The following is a 17,536-nucleotide window of genomic DNA, read 5'->3' on the forward strand; positions in this document are numbered from 1 at the left end:
TAAAAGTGCGGGTAAGGATTCTAGATGTTTAAAGCCAGGTGTAGTCTGGCAAGATAGTTTAGTAGGTAAGGGAACTTGCCTTCAAGTCACACAACCTGAGTTTGAGACCCCAGACCCACATGATAGCAAAGAATTAATTCCCACACGTCCTCTCATACATAACCATGAATACACAGAAAACTGAGTTACTGAATGAAGAGGAGGCTCGGGGCTAAGTCCTGGGCTCAGCCCCAGCACACATAATGTCTCATAACTGTCTGAAACTCCAGCTCCAGGGATCTCATTTCCTCGTCTGCCTTCCAGGAGTCTGGCACACATAGATAGACAAAATAAAAATATAGAAAATGTTGGGTGGTGATGCACACCCTTAATCCCAGCACTCAGGAGGCGGATGAGGCGGATCTGTCTATGTTTAGAAAGCTAATTGTGGAGGTGAAGGAGTAGCAAATCCCAGTATTGGGGGGGGGTAATAGCACTTGTCAGGAAGAGGCAGAAGGGTCAGGGGTTCAAAATCTTCACTTGATTACAGTCAGTATTACGTTCAAAGCCAACCTGAACAAGATCCTACTGTAAGAAAATGTTTATGCTTAATGCATACCAAAAATAACATTTTTATGTTTTCTGTGCCATATTGGCAGTCTTCTATGTACACAATTTCTTTTTAACTTATTTTCTCTGAATTTTATTTTGGTGTATGTTTATCATCTTTAATGTGTCTTTTTTCTTAACTCATTGAATGAATTATTATACCCAATTATTATTTCTGCACTTACAGAGTGAACTACAGTATATTGTGATTGGTTTTAATAACGTCTTGCCACAAATTTTAATTAGCAGTCCTATTACTGCTATTGTAGAGCAACACTTAGCCCATAGGGCAAAGTGCTTCAATAGTCCCAGTCTGGTGCTTGAAGCATAGAGTGTTCCTGGAGAGCGGCTGGTCCCTTAGTCTGTGATGAAAGCTTTGAAACATGGGATCTGCTGTGAGCGAATGCAGCAGCTGAACAAATTTAGCTTTGTAACAAGAGGGGAGGTCAAGTGAGCAAAAGACTATTCAATCAGTGGAGTATTCATGCTGTGTTTACACACTGGAGAATGTCTTTCAAACATAGCTGTGTTTTACTAAATCATAAAACTTACAGGAGTTCTGGTGTTAAAAAAAAAAAAAAAGTTGTTTCCCAGATTGAGGCTAACAAAGCTGTACTTGAACCTAAAACATTATTCCACAAGACTAAGTGAAGAGATGAATTCCTTACCCATATGTGTGTGTGTGTGTGTGTGTGTGTGTGTGTGTGTGTGTGTGTATTGTAGCTCTTTTAAAGGCATTGGCAGACTTGTAAAAAAATTGAAGTAGGAAAGTTACCCTGTTTAATAAATGGATAAAAGTACACTGTGAATCCAGGCAGTGGTGGAGCGTGCCTTTCATTCCAGAGGCAGAGGTAGTTTGAGTGTAAGGCTACCCTGGTCCTCAGAGAGAGTTCCAGGACAGCAGGGCTGTTAGACAGCTGAAGGTGGGGAGTGGGGTAGGCTGTAAAGTGTGACTTATTTTCAAGAAAACTACTCAGGAAGTTTGTTAGTGACCGGGATAGAGGTCATCAAGTACTTGCCAAGTGTTCACAAAACTACATAGTTTATTAGCACAGTAAAACTTAAGAATCCTGAGCATTATTCATAAGACAATCTGTGGGTAATAATATTTGGATTTGGGTCATTAAACTGTTAAGTAGCTTTTGTTTGATCCCAGTTAATTAAAAATTAATCTCTACTCAGTAAACAAAAAATAGTGTAGAATTGTATATAGTCATCACAGATATATGCTTCTGTTAGTGTTTTTATGGGCATCAGAGTGCAGTTGTTTTCCAAATTTGAAAGCCATCTATGCCTTTTTAAAAATAATTCACTAAGTATTAAACTAGATTTTAATTTCTTCCCGCACACCCTATAGTATTCATTGAGGAAGTGGGTCGTATGTTAGTAGTATGCTACATGTTTAGTTGTTTAAACTCTACTTGATAGTTTCTTTTCTGGCAATCAGTCTTAGAGACAAGACAAATGGATAACATTTTCAAAGTTTTTCATCAATGAGATTTAAGTGTCACAGTGAAGCCAGACAGTTGAAGTCCCCTAACAATAGTGGCAACAAATGTTTGGTATAAGATAAGCAGCTTTAAAACATCTACTAGATCCATTTGTGCTTATAAAAACAAGTGTGCTTCTATTTTTAAGATATATCAAAAATATCCGGGGGGTGTAGCTGTAATGGGCAAGGCCCTGGATTGAATCTAGCATTTAAAACAAACAAACAAAAAAGTGTATCTCACAGAGATTTCTCAGAAATCCATCCATCCGTTTTCATTATAAATGCCTAATGTCACTATTGACAGTAAAAATAATAGCTTCCATTTGTTGAACACTTACACTGCTATGAGCTGGTGCTTTAAGTGTATCTTATATGATCTTGTTAGCATTCTGTGAAGTTGATAGACTGCCCCTTAAGATTAAGAAACTTAGCCAGGGGCTATAGAAATGGCTCAGCAGTTAAGATCACAAGCTGCTCTTCTGGAGGACCCAGGTTCAATTCCCAGCACTTACATGGCAGCTCACAACTGTCTAAACTCCAGGTCTAGTAGACACACATGCAAGCAAAACACCAGTGTACCTAAAAATACATAAATCGGGTGGGGGTGGGGCCACACCAGGCTTGGTGGCAGAGTTCTGACAGCTAGAGCTTCACATATGGACCCTGTCTTGAAAAGAGGGAAGAAAGATTAAGCAGTATTGTGTCACATTAAGTGATAAAGGGTTATTAATGAACATGTTTGACCGTGAGGCCCATGTTCTTAACCTCTATATTAGTTCTCCAAAGTACCGACTGAATATTCATCTGGTCATGATACATGGTGTTGCATTTTGAGATGGAAGAAAAGACTTTTATAGCACACTTCACACTTGGAATCACTTGTTGCACATTTTCTTGACTATAAGCTCTGCTTATTTTTGGACTTCCCGCCCTTGTATTTTCACAGTTCCCTGTGGCCACATGTGTCATTCTTTTCTTATCATGCTTACGTGTCTCCACTGAGTAGTCAGACTGTTAGCTGCGTGTGAGAGTGCCTTCTGCACGTCTTAGAGCCCTCAGAGGATATACTTACTATTAATGCCTGTATTCCTCACATCAGATTTTGTCTGTTTTATGTTTGTTTATTTTCCTGTAAGTATTCTCTCAGGTCATTCTTTCGTTTTCTCAAATGTGTATTAACGCTTTTGTGAAGATCTTTGAGTATCTCTCCTGTAAACAAAAAGTGCACAGGAAAATTAAAATAGCCAAAAGTAACAGTAAGTATAAAACAGGCAGATGTGCCTCTATGATATTAAAATGTCTGTCTGGGTCATGTTTGGCATTGCCCTAGCAACAGGTCAGTGAACAGTTTAGAAATTCCAGAAGCAAAAAAAAAAAAAAGAAAGAAAGAAAGAAAAAAGAAATTCCAGAAGCAATGAAGTGCATATGAAAAACCTTAGGATTTGGTATTAGTAGCATTAAGAAATAAGAAATTGTTGGACTTCTTTCAGTTGAAAAATGTTAGGAAGACTTATTGACTACTTGGAAGTAAAGTATCTTAAACATAACTTGACTGTAAGCTGATACCGTAAGAATGTATGTGGGAGTGAATGGTTTGCAGCAGGAGAGAGAAGAGTGAATTCTGGAACTACTTAGTCAAAGAGAAGCGAAGGCTTGTGCTCCCCTCTAGCAGTGACCAGTGATAGTTTCCTAAGTAAAATGGCAGTGCCTCAAGAGTGAAAGACAGGAGTTCAGAATGCTATGATAAACATCTATTTGAGACTAGGGGACTGAAGCCCTGCAGGTGACTTGAATCATCTGAAAATTGTTAGGAGGTTGCAAGTATTAGAAGAAGAAAGAAAGAAAGAGCTTACATGGTCTGTCATGATTTGGTAAACTGAAAAGCCTAATCTTGAAGCTTAAAAGGATGGGACAAGTGTATTATGGGAGGATATGTAATTTTAGTACTGTTATGAAGTAAAGCATAATTCTGTACCCTAAAAAAGTAAATTGCTTATAAAAATATGGCTAGGTTAAAAGTAGAGGAAGATGTGAAGATTAGAGGACTGGCATTAGTAACTAATGAGTGTGTCTGTGGTGTGTCTAAAACTTCCACTGAATCTTGTGCTTAGCAACATTTGGACAAAGGCTACTATGTCTCCACTTTTTCCTAGCTCTTAAAATATGCTCAGGGGAAAGAAGAATAGTTTAAAACTACAGCTTAATTCCATATAAAGAATTTTTAGTGTTTGGATTTTAGCTTCTAGCAGAGTGAAAGATAACTCATTCAAATGTTTTTTATTAGATGGATTGTCTGCTGATCCCAGCTCAGACTGGAATGCACCAGCAGAGGAGTGGGGGAACTGGGTAGATGAAGATAGAGCTTCAATTCTGAAGTCCCAGGAACCGGTTTCTAATGATCAGAAGGTAAGTACGAGGAATTAAGAGGTAATTACTTGTCTCAGAGACTAAGACAGTTCTAGACAGCGGCAAGGATAATTGCGTGTCAAGAAGGCGGTGGTATTGAACAGCATAAGAAACAGATCATCACTGTATTTATTTCCTTGTGACTTAGGGCATTTTCATTATACATTTTGTAGTCAGGGTTGTAGGTGTAGCTCCATGGAAGAGCATGTGCTGAGCACATGCACAAGGCCCTGAGGTCAGTCCTGGGCTTAGAGCCGTATTTCGTAAAGTTCAGTAATTAAGAGATTAATGTTAGGGTTTGGAGAGGTGGCCCAAGGGTTTAGAAAACTGGCTGCTCTTAGAGAGGACTGGATTTGATCACAACACCCACATGGTGGCCTAAAACCATCTGTAACTCCAGTCCCAAGGTATCCAACACTTCAGACGCCCATCAATATACATAAAATAATTTTCTTTAAAAGAAATATTAGCAAACAAGGTTCTGAGAAAGAAGTAGATAGAGCTGGAGGAGAGGCAGTGACACAGTCTGAGGAAGGATGCTGGTAGAGATTCTAGTGCAGTTGTGGCAGACCAGCTACTGAAGAACCATGTAGTCTAGTGCAGCCCTGTGTTCTGCAGGGAAGTTTAGACAATGTAAAAGTGAAGTTTGCTTGTACGAAGTGATGTGGGAAGGGCTGAAGAGATGACCATACAAACATGAGGACCTGGGGTGAATGCCCAGAACTCAGGTGAAGCCACACCTTTAATCCCTGTGATCCTTCACCAAGGTGTGAGGTAGAGACAGAATCCCAGGAAGCACTGAGCCACCCGGGTGAGTCCACACAGCATTAAACAATTAGATTCTTCTTAAAATGGAAGACAAGGTCTAGGTGACCCTTGTGCTATGGTACAAATGGGCCTACAGGCATACAAACACAGATGTGCAGACATCGGTCTGTATACACACACCAGAGAGGGAAAACTGTTGGCCTTGTGGAGGACTGTAATTTGCCATCCACTGTTTTGCTATGTATGTGCAAATAAGAAAAGTCAAGAATAAAGTTTGAGATCTAGAGAGTGGTGTGGATGTGCATATACAGCTCAGCTGTTCAGTGTAGATCCCTTGATTAGTATGGATACAGAACCCTGGGTTGAATCCTTCACACTGCGGAGAAAAGAGAAAGGGAATGAATTAATAAAGCTATATTCAATGTAGTATGAATAGACACTTGAAAACGCACTCAGCAAGAGCTGAGTTGATATTGTACATATCTATAAAATTTTATGTCTATATAAATCTCTTGAAAAAAATGAGTATACACATAAATTCAAGTTCCTCTCCTGGGATCTAGAGTTTGAGAGTTGTTGCTAATTTTGACCTGGGGCCATTGTGAGAGAGCTCCATCTAGCCCAAGCTGGCCTTAAAGTCCTGATCTTCCTGTTTCTATCCAGAGAGGTTTTTTTTCTTTGAGTTTCATATCATGCACCATAGTTCCACTCATCTCCCTGCCCCATCACATCTGCCATCTATCTACCTTTGCAACCTTCCCCAAAAAAGAAAATTAAATAAAACTAACAACAACAACAAAACAAAAAAAAAAAAAAAAAAAAATAGAAAGCATCTTGTCCTGGAAGCGTATTGTGTGTCTGTCTACAGATACCTCTCTGTCCACACACGTTCACTGCAATAAGTCCTTGATTTGGTTCTAGATCTCTGGCTCCTGTGACATCCATATTGGATCCTAACCCGGAGTCTTCCTAGTTAATCTGAGATTTCCCTGTGCTGTGGATTTTGAAACTTTGGATCAATAGAACTGCCCAGTTCACAGATGATCTAGATTTTTGGGGTGGACCAACTCAAAGCCTTTGCTATGAGCCTGGCTGGAAGCTGAGGTAGTCAGCCTACTGGCTGGGGTGAGTGCTCCAGCTTTCCCCAGTGCCCATTGCAGAAGGCAAGGTCAGCTCTCTGACGACTGCAGGGGACAAGGAGGGCATCGCCCCACTTTCCAGAGCCCACTCCACCTCATGTTTGGGGGCAGCTCTACGTTACTGCCTAGGCAAGGTGCAGGGCCCACTCTCCTGAGTATTGAAGCCAGTGAGTTTTAAAGTTTCATTAAAATGTTTGTTAGTTTATTCTTATATATTTTTTAAACCAGTCTCCCTTTTTTTAAAAAGAAGCATTTATTTTATATATAAGAGTACTCTGTAGCTGTCTTCAGACACACCAGAAGAAGGCATCAGATCCCATTACAGATGGTTGTGAGCCACCATGTGGTTGTTGGGAATTGAACTCAGGACCTCTGGAAGAGCAGCCAGTGCTCTAACCACTGAGCTATGTCTCCAGCCCTGAGAATCACACTTTTTAAAAACACAAAGACAAAAACATTTCTCCCAAAATAGTGTGTCCCTTATTCGGCAACTAGAATATCTTGTGTTTTGTAATCTCTCCCAGAGAAATGATACAACCACAAAACTCAATATCACACCCATTTTGAAACAATATAAACAATTAGGATAACCACAAACCCTCACTAGCTGGCATCTAATGAGCCCTGTGGCCTTAGGCCTTAGGGGTTCTTCTAACTAGAAAAACAAACTTGTACATTAATTCTTTCTACCATCTTATCTCTCCTCTGTTCATGGTAGCTTGCCTTCTCACAGCAGGACCCCTATCGCCTCCCTGCAAAGAAAGGGCTGTCTCTGTTTTTTGTCTAAGGTACCAGCGTGACTCAGCATGGCACTGGCCCCCTCTCAGAAAATAAAACTCTCTAACTTTTAGGCTAAAGCCTTAACTTTAGTGGATTCTTGCCTAACATGTTGGTTCACCACCATTGTGGTAAATATTAAAAGGACTGTTTAACTTTTTATTGGCCACTACAGTCTTACTCCACAGATTCCATTCTAGTGTGGAGCAGAGCATGGTGAGCGCACACTGTGTCTCTAGGAACTCTGTGGAAGTTCACTCTACCACCCCCTGCTGCTTCTGTCCCATAGCCCGGCACAAACATGACTCCATTAAATTCTCAGTTCACAAACCCTCTACACAACAAGCTTACGTCCAATAGACAAAGATACAAACTACCTTTATATATGAGATTAAACACACACACACACACACACACACAGAGAGAGAGAGAGAGAGAGAGAGAGAAACCCTTAGAAATAATAATAACCTCATCAAGCTAGAGTTGCACCCAGAGAAACATAAACATCTGCCTCCATCTTCTTTCCTCCCAGTCTCCTCCTTTCCTCCTCTTCCCCTCCTAGACCTTTCCCCGCCTATCTTTCTCCTGTCCAATCATGTATCACCTTAACATAAATCTATACATAGTGACTGAAATTATTTCACAATTGTTCTGTGTAATATAAGGTTACCCAGTTTGTTTTACTTTAGCATTTTGTTTAACATAAGGTTTCAGATGATGATAAAGAAAAAGGAGAGGGAGCTCTTCCAACTGGAAAATCTAAAAAGAAGAAAAAGAAAAAGAAGAAGCAAGGTGAAGAAAACTCTCTCACACAGGTAAAGTACCCAAACAACGATCATTCGTTATGATGCACCCACTGTGGATGGTAAAATTTTGGGATTCCATAGTCCTGAAGAAACCTGATTCATGTACTCTTCATGACCTGAGTCCTGCCTCTAATCCCTCCCTAGTCTCTGACTTTCTAGAGAACCATTTTTTTATCAGTCAAATAGTTAAGTTCATCCAGAAAATAGGAAGTTGGGAGATGGCTTATTTGCTGAAGGACCTGCTACACAAACACAAAAACCCGAGTATGACTCTCTAGAACCCACAGGGGAAGAAAAAAGCTGGACTTGGTGATGTGTGCCTGTAATCACAGTTTGAGCGGGGAAGGGGCAGGGTTGGAGATGGGCAAGTCCCTGAAACTCTGTCCAGCCAAGCTCACCAAATTGGTGAACTTCGGATCTAGTCAGCAACCCTGTCTCGGAAAAATTAAAAGGTGACTGGCTGGATTAAAGTCCACACCTTTAATTCTCGTTCTTCAGAGTTCAAGGCTAAGAGATGCTGTCTAGAGAAGGGGGGACAGAGGGAGGAACACCGCATGCTGAACTTAAATTCACATCAGAATTTTTAGTTGCTATTCAAACACACTGCTGTCATGTGACATTTCATAGAATAGCAATATTGGGAGGAAGCTTTTTTTTAATGGCATTTATTTGTGTGTGTGGCACAACATGTGTGGGGAGGTCAGAGGCTAACTTCTGAGAAGTCAGTTCTCTGTTATGTAAGTGCTGGGGATCTGATTCAAGTGAGCGCTCACTGCCCAGGGAGGAGAGTTTTGCAGTCATCTTGGGCAGTTGTTAGAATAGTCACTAGAATGTGACATTCCCATATGTTGACATGCAGCACATTCTGAGTGTTACTATTTTTTAACAGTTTGTTGTTGTTTCTATTATGATTTAGATTTATTTATTATATATGAATACACTGTAGCTGTCTTCAGACACACCAGAAGAGGGCATCAGATCCCATTACAGATGGTTGTGAGGCACCATGTGGTTGCTGGGATTTGAACTCAGGACCTCTGGAAGAGCAGTCAGTGCTCTTAACCACTGAGCCATCTCTCCAGCCCCTGTGTGTTCTTTATATATGTGTGTAATGTGATTCAGGATTATTTTGTTAAACTTTAAAAATACAAACAATGAACATGGAATACATGTGCAAGCTTTTATAGTTAAGGGAATAAAGGAACAAAGAAACAAGACATGGTTTAAGTCATGTCATGACAGATTAACGTTCTCTATGTACCTTTATAATTTGTACATATACACATTACTCCTTGAAGTTACTGAATGAAATGTTGTTTTTAAAGTCTTGTCTCCTCTTGTAAAGTAAATGCTAAGTTTATTCTCTTTGAGTTCTCTTTGATCACAAAGGCTCCCATTCTGGGATGTGTGTTAGTATATGTAATTTAAAGAGGCAGGATTTGAGACAGGGTTTCATTCTTTATCTCAAGATGGTCTTGGACTTGGAGCAGTCTTCCTGCCTTGACCTCCCAGGTGTTGGAATTACAGCCATAAGCTCCCTGTACCTGCCTAAGAAAACAAAGTGGGTTTTAAGCAATAAAGAATGATTGTTATAATCAATTGTTATAGTCACCAAGAAGTTTAATGTAATAAACAGCTCTCTTCTGCAGGACACAGAAGACCTAGAAAAGGACACTAGAGAAGAGCTTCCAGTGACTACCTCGAAAGCCTGTTCCCTAAAGACCGTGAGCACTAGTGATCCAGTTGAAGTACTCATCAAAAATAGCCAGGTGACTTTTTAAATAATAATGAGGTTTTGTTGCCTTAATAATTATACAATAATCTATTTTATTAATGTACTATTCTAAACATATGAAATGACCACAAAGAAATCCTGAAGAGAAACCTAGAACAAGCCAGGCATGGTAGTACACACTTTTAATCCCAGCACTTATTATTATTTTGCTTCAGTTTATTTTGGTTTTGCTTTGTTATTGTTGTTTGAGAAAAGGTTTCATAGCTCTGGCTGATTGGCATAAGTTCCTGAACCTCCTGTCTCTGCATCCCAATTGCTGGGATTTTAGGCATGTACCTTTCTTGGTACCTGACAGTGGCAGTTTTTTTTTATTACGTGCCTTCTATGGAAATATTGATGAGTCAGAAGAGACTAATTTATGAAGGTGATGTGAAATAAAAACATGGTTTCTATTTGGGTAATGATTTAAATGTTTCAGTCATGAGAGAGTAAAGCTCTTTGGTAGGAGTAGACTTAAGAGGCATAACCTCGTTGGTGTGTCATTAGAGATGGGCTTTGAGGTTCCGTGTGCCATGGAGGTCAGGGTGTAGGCCTCAGCTACTGCTCCAGTGCCATCCTTGCCCATGTTCCCCATCACAGTGCCTAAATCTGGAGCTGTAAGCAAGCCCCCAGTTAGATGCTTTGTTTTATTAAGAGTTGCCTTGGTCCCTAAACAAAAATAGAATAGTTAGTAATACACTGAGCCTTATTAAAATAAGGAGGTAGAAAGTTGGCTCAGTGGTTAGGAAGACCTTTTGCTCTCTGCAGACCAGGGTTTGGTTCCCAGCATCCACTTGGTGGCTCAGAACTGTGCCTAACTCCAGTTAGGCACCAGTCACATGAAACACATATTTGTAGGCAAAACACACATAAAATAAGTCCTAAAGATTTAAATAAAGTAACACCCTACTGAATTGCCTGACTTACATTCAGAAGTTATTTTTGAGTTTGATGACCCATCTGCTTGCTGTTTGAGGAACTAAGTTACAACAGTGGACAGACCATAACATCTGTCTGAGGAAATCTGTACAGTTAGTAGACTGGTGTTTTCATTGGCATGACACTTGAGTGGTTGGTTCCATCATCCATATACAGACCAATGAAAACACCAAATAAACCTTGAACAGTGAAAAAAACAAGAAAATTTAATTGTGCCTTTGTATGACTTGATGTAAGTCTAGTGAGGAAACAGGAGGGAAAGATGAGAAGTGCGCAGTGAAGCTGTAGGTATGAGGAGCTACGTTAGCATAGGTTCAGCCAGTGCCTCTATAGAAGGAAAGAATGCAGAGCTCACAGCACTTCTCTTGTTTCTATGGAGCAACAAAGAGTAGGAGCAAAAGAAATAGACCTTCCCTTGTTGTTCTGAGTGATGGTAGGGGTGAAGCTGGCCAGTGAAAAGATCTGCTCATCTCTCATAGACCCACAGTGCTCTAAATAAGCATTCTTAACAGTGCCCTGAGCAGTCACTACCCTAAACTTTTCAATCTTCATTATTAAGATTCCGTATCTGAAGATCTAGGCAGTAAGTTCAGTCAGTAGGACCATCCCCACAGTCTGCTCATGGGATGCACTAGCTGCTGCTGTTGCTTGTTTACAATATCCTTGGTTGTTGAGAAGGTTGGCTGTGTCAGCAAGTTCAGAGCCAGCATAGACCAGCCTGAGCTAATAGGCTGGAAGTCTCAAAGAGAGGGAAAAACTAAATCGATAATTTTGTCTTCTGACAGTTTTAGTGAATTCAAAACTGGTAGACATTGGTTAAACTTTCCTGGTGAATCAGGAAAATGAAAAAGTAGAATTATTCCCTGTGACTTGAGATTTAGTGGCTATTTTAACTTTTTTATTAATATAGACAACACAGTAGCCAAACTAACTGGATAGCCCACTCTGGAGTCTTGATCTGCCAGGTAGCCCAGGTTGATCCCTCACAATTAGATTTTTGTCATTGTCACCTGTATATGTTTAAACATTGACTGTCCTGAATTCAGTCTGTAGTCCAGGGTGGCCTAGGACTCACAGATATCCCCCGACCCCGCCCCTGCAGTATTGGGATAAGAGACATTTGCCACCAGGCAGAGCTTCTTATTTTATCTCCAGCTATATTCATGGATGCTGTTGATGTATTTTGTTTGGTTGTATCTTTAGAGGGCAAAGATGAATTACAGTGCTACATATAAGTTAATTAGAAGCCATGTTTAATTTTGTTTGCTGCTACTCTCTGAATATTGCTTCATTTATTATATGAAACTTATACAAAATTCTGACACAATTTTATTCCAAAATAGCCTATGAAGACTCTTCCACCTGCTATCTCTGCCGAGCCATCTGTTACTTTATCAAAAGGTGACTCAGACAAGAGCCCTTCCCAAGTGCCACCAATGTTACAAGACACTGACAAGCCCCAGGCGAATGCTAAGCAAAACAGTGTGCCTCCCCCACAGAGTAAGTGCATTGTTTGTCTTGGGCGGTTTTCTGTCTCCTTACATGAGAGTGGAGCAGCCCTGCCTTCTAAAATGTGTGGTCCTGTGACTTCACAGGCTTGAGTTGTGAGGGCCAGGCTGCTAAGCTAGTGTTAGCGCAAGGATGATAAGAAGCCTGCTTGGGACATGCCTGCACTCACTTGCCCTTTCATCTGCGTTTGTCTTTGGGGCTTCACGGTACTCCTTCCCCCTCTCAGCAGCTGGGAGGAGAAGAAAAAGAAAAACCATATTCTGTAGGTTGCCAACAGTATCAGCAGTTACAGTTAATGCCCTAGGTTGGAAGAGAAGGGGGCAGGGAAGACCTAACTTGAAAACTAATAGTTTTTTCATCATTGTAACTTTTTGTTTTGGGGAAGTGTTTTGGTTTATGTTTCTTTTTTGTTTTGTTGTTTTGAGACGGCTCTCTTTGTAGCCTTGCCTATTCTAGAACTCAGTTCATGAGTCAGGCTGCCCTTGAACTCACAGAGACCTGTCTGTTAAGGGGATTAGAGGCATGCACCTCCACTACCTTGTACCATAGTTGTTACTTTTATATTGTTGATATACACTGATTATCCTCCTTACATTTTTTTTTCTCCTCACCTCCTCCTCCCCCCTTTTTTCCCTTTTAGCCAAGTCTGAAACTAACTGGGAATCTCCAAAACAAATAAAAAAGAAGAAAAAGGCCAGACGGGAAACGTGAATTTTTTTTCCTGAATTGGACATGTGTTTACAAACACTGTCTTGAAGATTATGCTGTTTATGCAATAATTTGTGAACATGTACAGAGTTTTATATAAATTTAAACCAATTTTTAAAACAGAACTGAACACAACCACCATAAAATGGAATCAAAGGAAAGTTAATTTATGACATTAAGAGGTCGACAGAGTACATACTACAGTGCTGGAAGACACTTGGGAGCATCTTCAGTTGAACAGAAATGACCGTAACATAGGATATTGTCCTGTTTACAACACACTGGGCCCTGTCTCATCTGCAGCTGAGGAATAACGGATTCTCATTAGAAAGAAGGCTGCCTAGAAGCCAGTAGGCAAGTCCTTGGATCTTGTGCACGACCTTACACCATTTGAATCTGTTTTATGCTTAAATCAAAGTGCTTTGATCAAATGCATAATCTGCCATATCTTTACGTATTTGTTTTAGCAATTTGTATTAAAAGAATCACCTGTGCAAATAAAAGGTCATTTATCCTTTATTTAACTAAACTGTCTTGGTTTAGTTTACAGTTCTTTAAAAGTTCTAAATTAAAACATTGAAAAACGCAATTGACAGACACTTGTATGACTTACAAAGTTATTTTTGATAGTCTTACATTACTTGAATTATTCAAACAGTATATTTTAAATTAAAAAGGTAAATATATTATTTGTTTGATACATTAAGACTGAGACTAACAATGCTCTTGTTTATGATTTGGAAACTTTTCAAGCAAAATACAACTTAATATTTTTTCTTTCCCTAGCAATTTTCCAGTGTCAACTCTTAGTTGCTAGTAATTTTTTACCTTAAAAATGAAGCGATTCACAACTTTTCAGCATATGACGGAGAATGGGAAAGTAGACAGCTTTAACTGACACTGTGGAGACCTCCAGTTATCAGGAATACGTTTTTTACTGCCTTAACCTCCTGTAGTGTGTAGATTATGCATCAGTTCCTGAAGGGGATTCGTGTTTTTATAAGAATTTTCATGTAACTCTTGCAATTGTGGTCAAAATAAAAAGGAACATTTTCTGCTTGAAACTGTGTCGATTTAAATGACGTATGATCTGTCACCATTTTCAGGCACTGTGTGGTTCCTAGGAAAGTGGCAGGCCTCTGTAACTGTTAATAGTGCATGCTCAGCCATGTACACTGTAAATAGCCTTTACCAACGTGTTTGACAAGGACCATAATTAACATCACCTTAGTGAATTGTAATTTTTAAAAAGCCATGATTTATTGGTGTGAGTGGCTTGTTCCCATGTGGCGCCAGGAATGAACCTGTTTAAAAGCTATAACCAATGGTACTGATCTATCCATTAAATACTGTCCTTATATTTGACTGTAGTTTAATAGTATTGTCAACTAGGAAGCTACAAGATGTAAAATGGTTTTTGTTCTGTTGAAGACTGGCCTTATTAATGGACAGCTTTCCTCAGAAGTGATTAACAACTTTTTTTATTGGGTGTTAACATCTGTTCAGGAACATGTCGTCAGAAGTTTTGTTTGATTGAATGGGATTTCTAAATTAATTTACTTGTTTAAATAAATTCAGAAGCGGATAGTACTGTTTTTATTTGCTTCACTATTGGGGTAAATAGCTGATGTGCCAGGAATGGAGCCTTCAGATGGCTGCTGCGAGCTTCATGTTCCCTCAGGGGATGCCACGCTGTGTCTCAAGGAGAGGTTGATGGGGAATCTGTAATTATGAAGTGTGCCAAAAGGTCAATGCTCACCAGTTTAATTGAACTCTCTCAACTCTACCTCACTGTTTCTTTTCCTTATAATTCTCTGGGCTAGGTCAAATAAGAAACTATTTCTCGGTTCAATGTCTCCTGATGCAGCCACTTATAAGAGGTGGCACCCACAGCAGGTATCAAGAATACCGTCTTTTTTGCAGATAAAGGTATCGTGGGAGTGGAAGCACTCGACACACTGAAGGGTCGGTGTGGGGGGGGGGTGGCAGAGGTGCCTGCCTTCGCTCTGACGTGCAAGCCAGGCCTTTTGTGTGTGTGTCTGTGTGTAGGAGGAGGCAGTTCTCTTAAAACTGTTCACTGCTCTTAGCTTCTGTAGATCTGTGTGTGGCAGATCTACAGATTTCTTGTCACTGAACAGAGAGACCGGTTTCTGCCATCGACTCAGAAAACCCTGAAATTTGGGTAATGGTGATTAGAGAGCGGCGATGTAGAAGGCCTGCTGTTCTGTGCTGGCTGGAATGCGAGCTCCTGGTGCCACCTGTTTCCCTGAAATAGGCTCTCTGAAAAGTCTTTCTGTTGTGGAGCAGGGGCGGGCATGTCGGAGTTCTCCAACTGCATTGTCCCTATCTTATACATAAGTTGAGAAACAAACAGTTGAGAGAGTCCAAAAAGAAAGTTGAAGTAAAATATCATTAATGTAATTTACCATGTTTAATTTGTGCATGCATTTTATTGGGGAGGGGAGGTTGGAATAATTTATCCAAATATAATGGTATTATTTCATAGGCTAATCCAGTTTGTATTTGAGTTAAAGATCCCAGAGGGTGGTTAGCAATTAATTGCAGAGTTTAGTTTTTCTTAATTAAAAGCAGTCCTCTATTAATATAGTGTGAAATATCAAAATTTAGGATTTAAGTTTAAGGTCTAATGGCTATTTTAAAAAGTTTTTCTGTAAACTTATTACACAAACTGGAATTGGAATTGCTTTCAAGAGACTTGGGAAATGAAAATATGTCATATGTAAGATGCACTGAGTGTTGTAAATAAAACAGACCTTTTTTGTTTTGTTTAAATTGTTACGTTCTCTGTGGGAAGGGACTTTGTCCTTTTATGTCGTGGTCTAAAAAGATAACGGTCCTTTGGTTCATGGGATTTATTTTCCTTTTCTTAAGACCATTGTTTCAGGCTTTGCTACCAACAATATTTGAAGTTAAAAACCTCTGAGAATGCACGTGTACAACTGCGCATAGTTATACATTCCTTTAGTGCTAGCACTCGTCCAGACAGATCTCTGAAAGTTTGAGGCAACTCAGTGAGTTCTGGGGTGGAGGTGGGCGGTGCTCAAAGGAGAGAATGAACATTTATGGTAGCGTCTTCCATGGGAAATAACATAGGTCATTAGTAGGTGTGACCTTTGGGGTTAAAGGGATTGAGCTAGAGTTTGGCATATATTGTTGGTAGCTAGATTGGTTGTGTTCCCCAGCAGTAGCCACTTAAGGTAGTTTGTTTCTATTGTATGTAAGAATCTGGGTAGATGCAGCAGCTTAACGTATTGGGGGGTGGGGGTGTTAGTGCGTGTGTCAGCGTGACATTTAGAGACCCTTGTCTTTTGAGAAGGGGAAGATGGGATGGTGGAGACTTGCATGGAGGGGATACTGGGAAAGGAGGGGCTGGTATTAGCATGTAAAGTGGATAAATAATTCAATTATTAAAGCTAGGGAGAGATGGCTCCACATTTAAAAAAAAAAACAACAACAAAACCATGGGTGTATTAGTATGAGTTGTAATCCCTGTACTGAGGAGGCAGGAACATCCCTGGGTCTTGCTGGCAGCCAGTCTAATCGGACTGTTGAGTTCCAGGTTCAGAGAGACCCCGCCGTTATAGAGTTTTCTAGGAGGACGCCTGTGTTAGTCTCGGGTGTACACATGCATACCTGCACAGGCACAAATCTACACTTACAAGAGAATACAGTACAACAGTGGGGGTTCTATACTGCTTCCTGGTTGAAGACAGATGGTTCTCACTGTTGGGATTCTGTAAACCCCACCCCTCAGTTACCTAGCAACAGCCAGGTATACCCCACCCCTCAATTACCCAGCAGTGGCCAGGTATGCTCCGCCCCAGTGACCTGACACTATAAAGGAGCTGCTTGACCCCTCCTCTCTCTCTTGGCCTCTCCTGCCCTTGTGCTCTTGCAGCCTTGCTCTCCCATTTCCCTTCCCCCCTCTCTCCCACGTGCTCATGGCCGGCCTCTACTCCTCTACTTCTCTCTCTCTGCCTCTACCACCCTCTTAACTCTCCCATGACCTGAATAAACTCTATTCCGTACTATACTGTTGTGTGGCTGGTCCCTCAGGGAAGGGATTCCCAACATGGACCCCTCAGAGGCATCTCCCTTGCCCTCAGGCCTCGCCGCACCTCCATGGGCCATATGCCCCCCACTCTCTTCATCCTTCCCCTAACACTCACTACACACTTCCTGTCAGCACCTGAGCCATTTGGAAAACATTTCCCAGAGGATGTTCGTAGACATCACTCCGGAGACTTAGTTTGCAGAAGTTGCTCAGTCCCATCAGCTAGAAAGAGTAGCTCTTACTCCAGGTCCCTGTTGACCAGATTCCTATCTCACGCTTCTGTTACTGAGGACGAGACTGATATTAGATGCTGCTGGTCTCTGACGCAGTCCATCTGAAGTGCTGATGGGGTCCATTTAGCTTTTACAGCTATGCAGAAATTTGTCTTAAGACTCTTGGATGCTCCCCCCACCCCCAAGAGTCTCACTGTGGGGTAACCAGCAGGTCTGCTTGTAAGCTTGCAAGCCCCAGCACTGTGGTGTGAGGATGAGACAGAGACCTTAGCACGTGTGTGCACCACCACACTTAAATAACTTACCACACAATGCTATATAA

The 17,536-nt window shown here is 40.7% G+C and overlaps 1 protein-coding gene across 4 annotated transcripts in view; it reads left to right on the forward strand.

The window, feature by feature from the left end:
- The window catches only part of MTDH (metadherin), a 50,790-nt gene extending 35,097 nt beyond the window's left edge, over positions 1-15,693 (forward strand). For all 4 annotated transcript variants that reach the window (XM_080909491.1, XM_080909490.1, XM_080909492.1 and 1 more), the window contains 5 exons: positions 4,365-4,486; positions 7,878-7,985; positions 9,626-9,745; positions 12,033-12,189; positions 12,839-15,693. In XM_080909491.1, coding sequence (XP_080765617.1) covers positions 4,365-4,486; positions 7,878-7,985; positions 9,626-9,745; positions 12,033-12,189; positions 12,839-12,909 — 578 coding nt within the window. In that variant the 3' untranslated portion in view covers positions 12,910-15,693. The remainder of the gene's footprint in view (positions 1-4,364; positions 4,487-7,877; positions 7,986-9,625; positions 9,746-12,032; positions 12,190-12,838) is intronic.
- The last annotated feature ends 1,843 nt before the right edge of the window (positions 15,694-17,536 follow it).

Source organism: Micromys minutus (genome assembly GCF_963924665.1).
Source record: "Micromys minutus genome assembly, chromosome: 33".
NCBI lineage: Eukaryota > Metazoa > Chordata > Mammalia > Rodentia > Muridae > Micromys > Micromys minutus.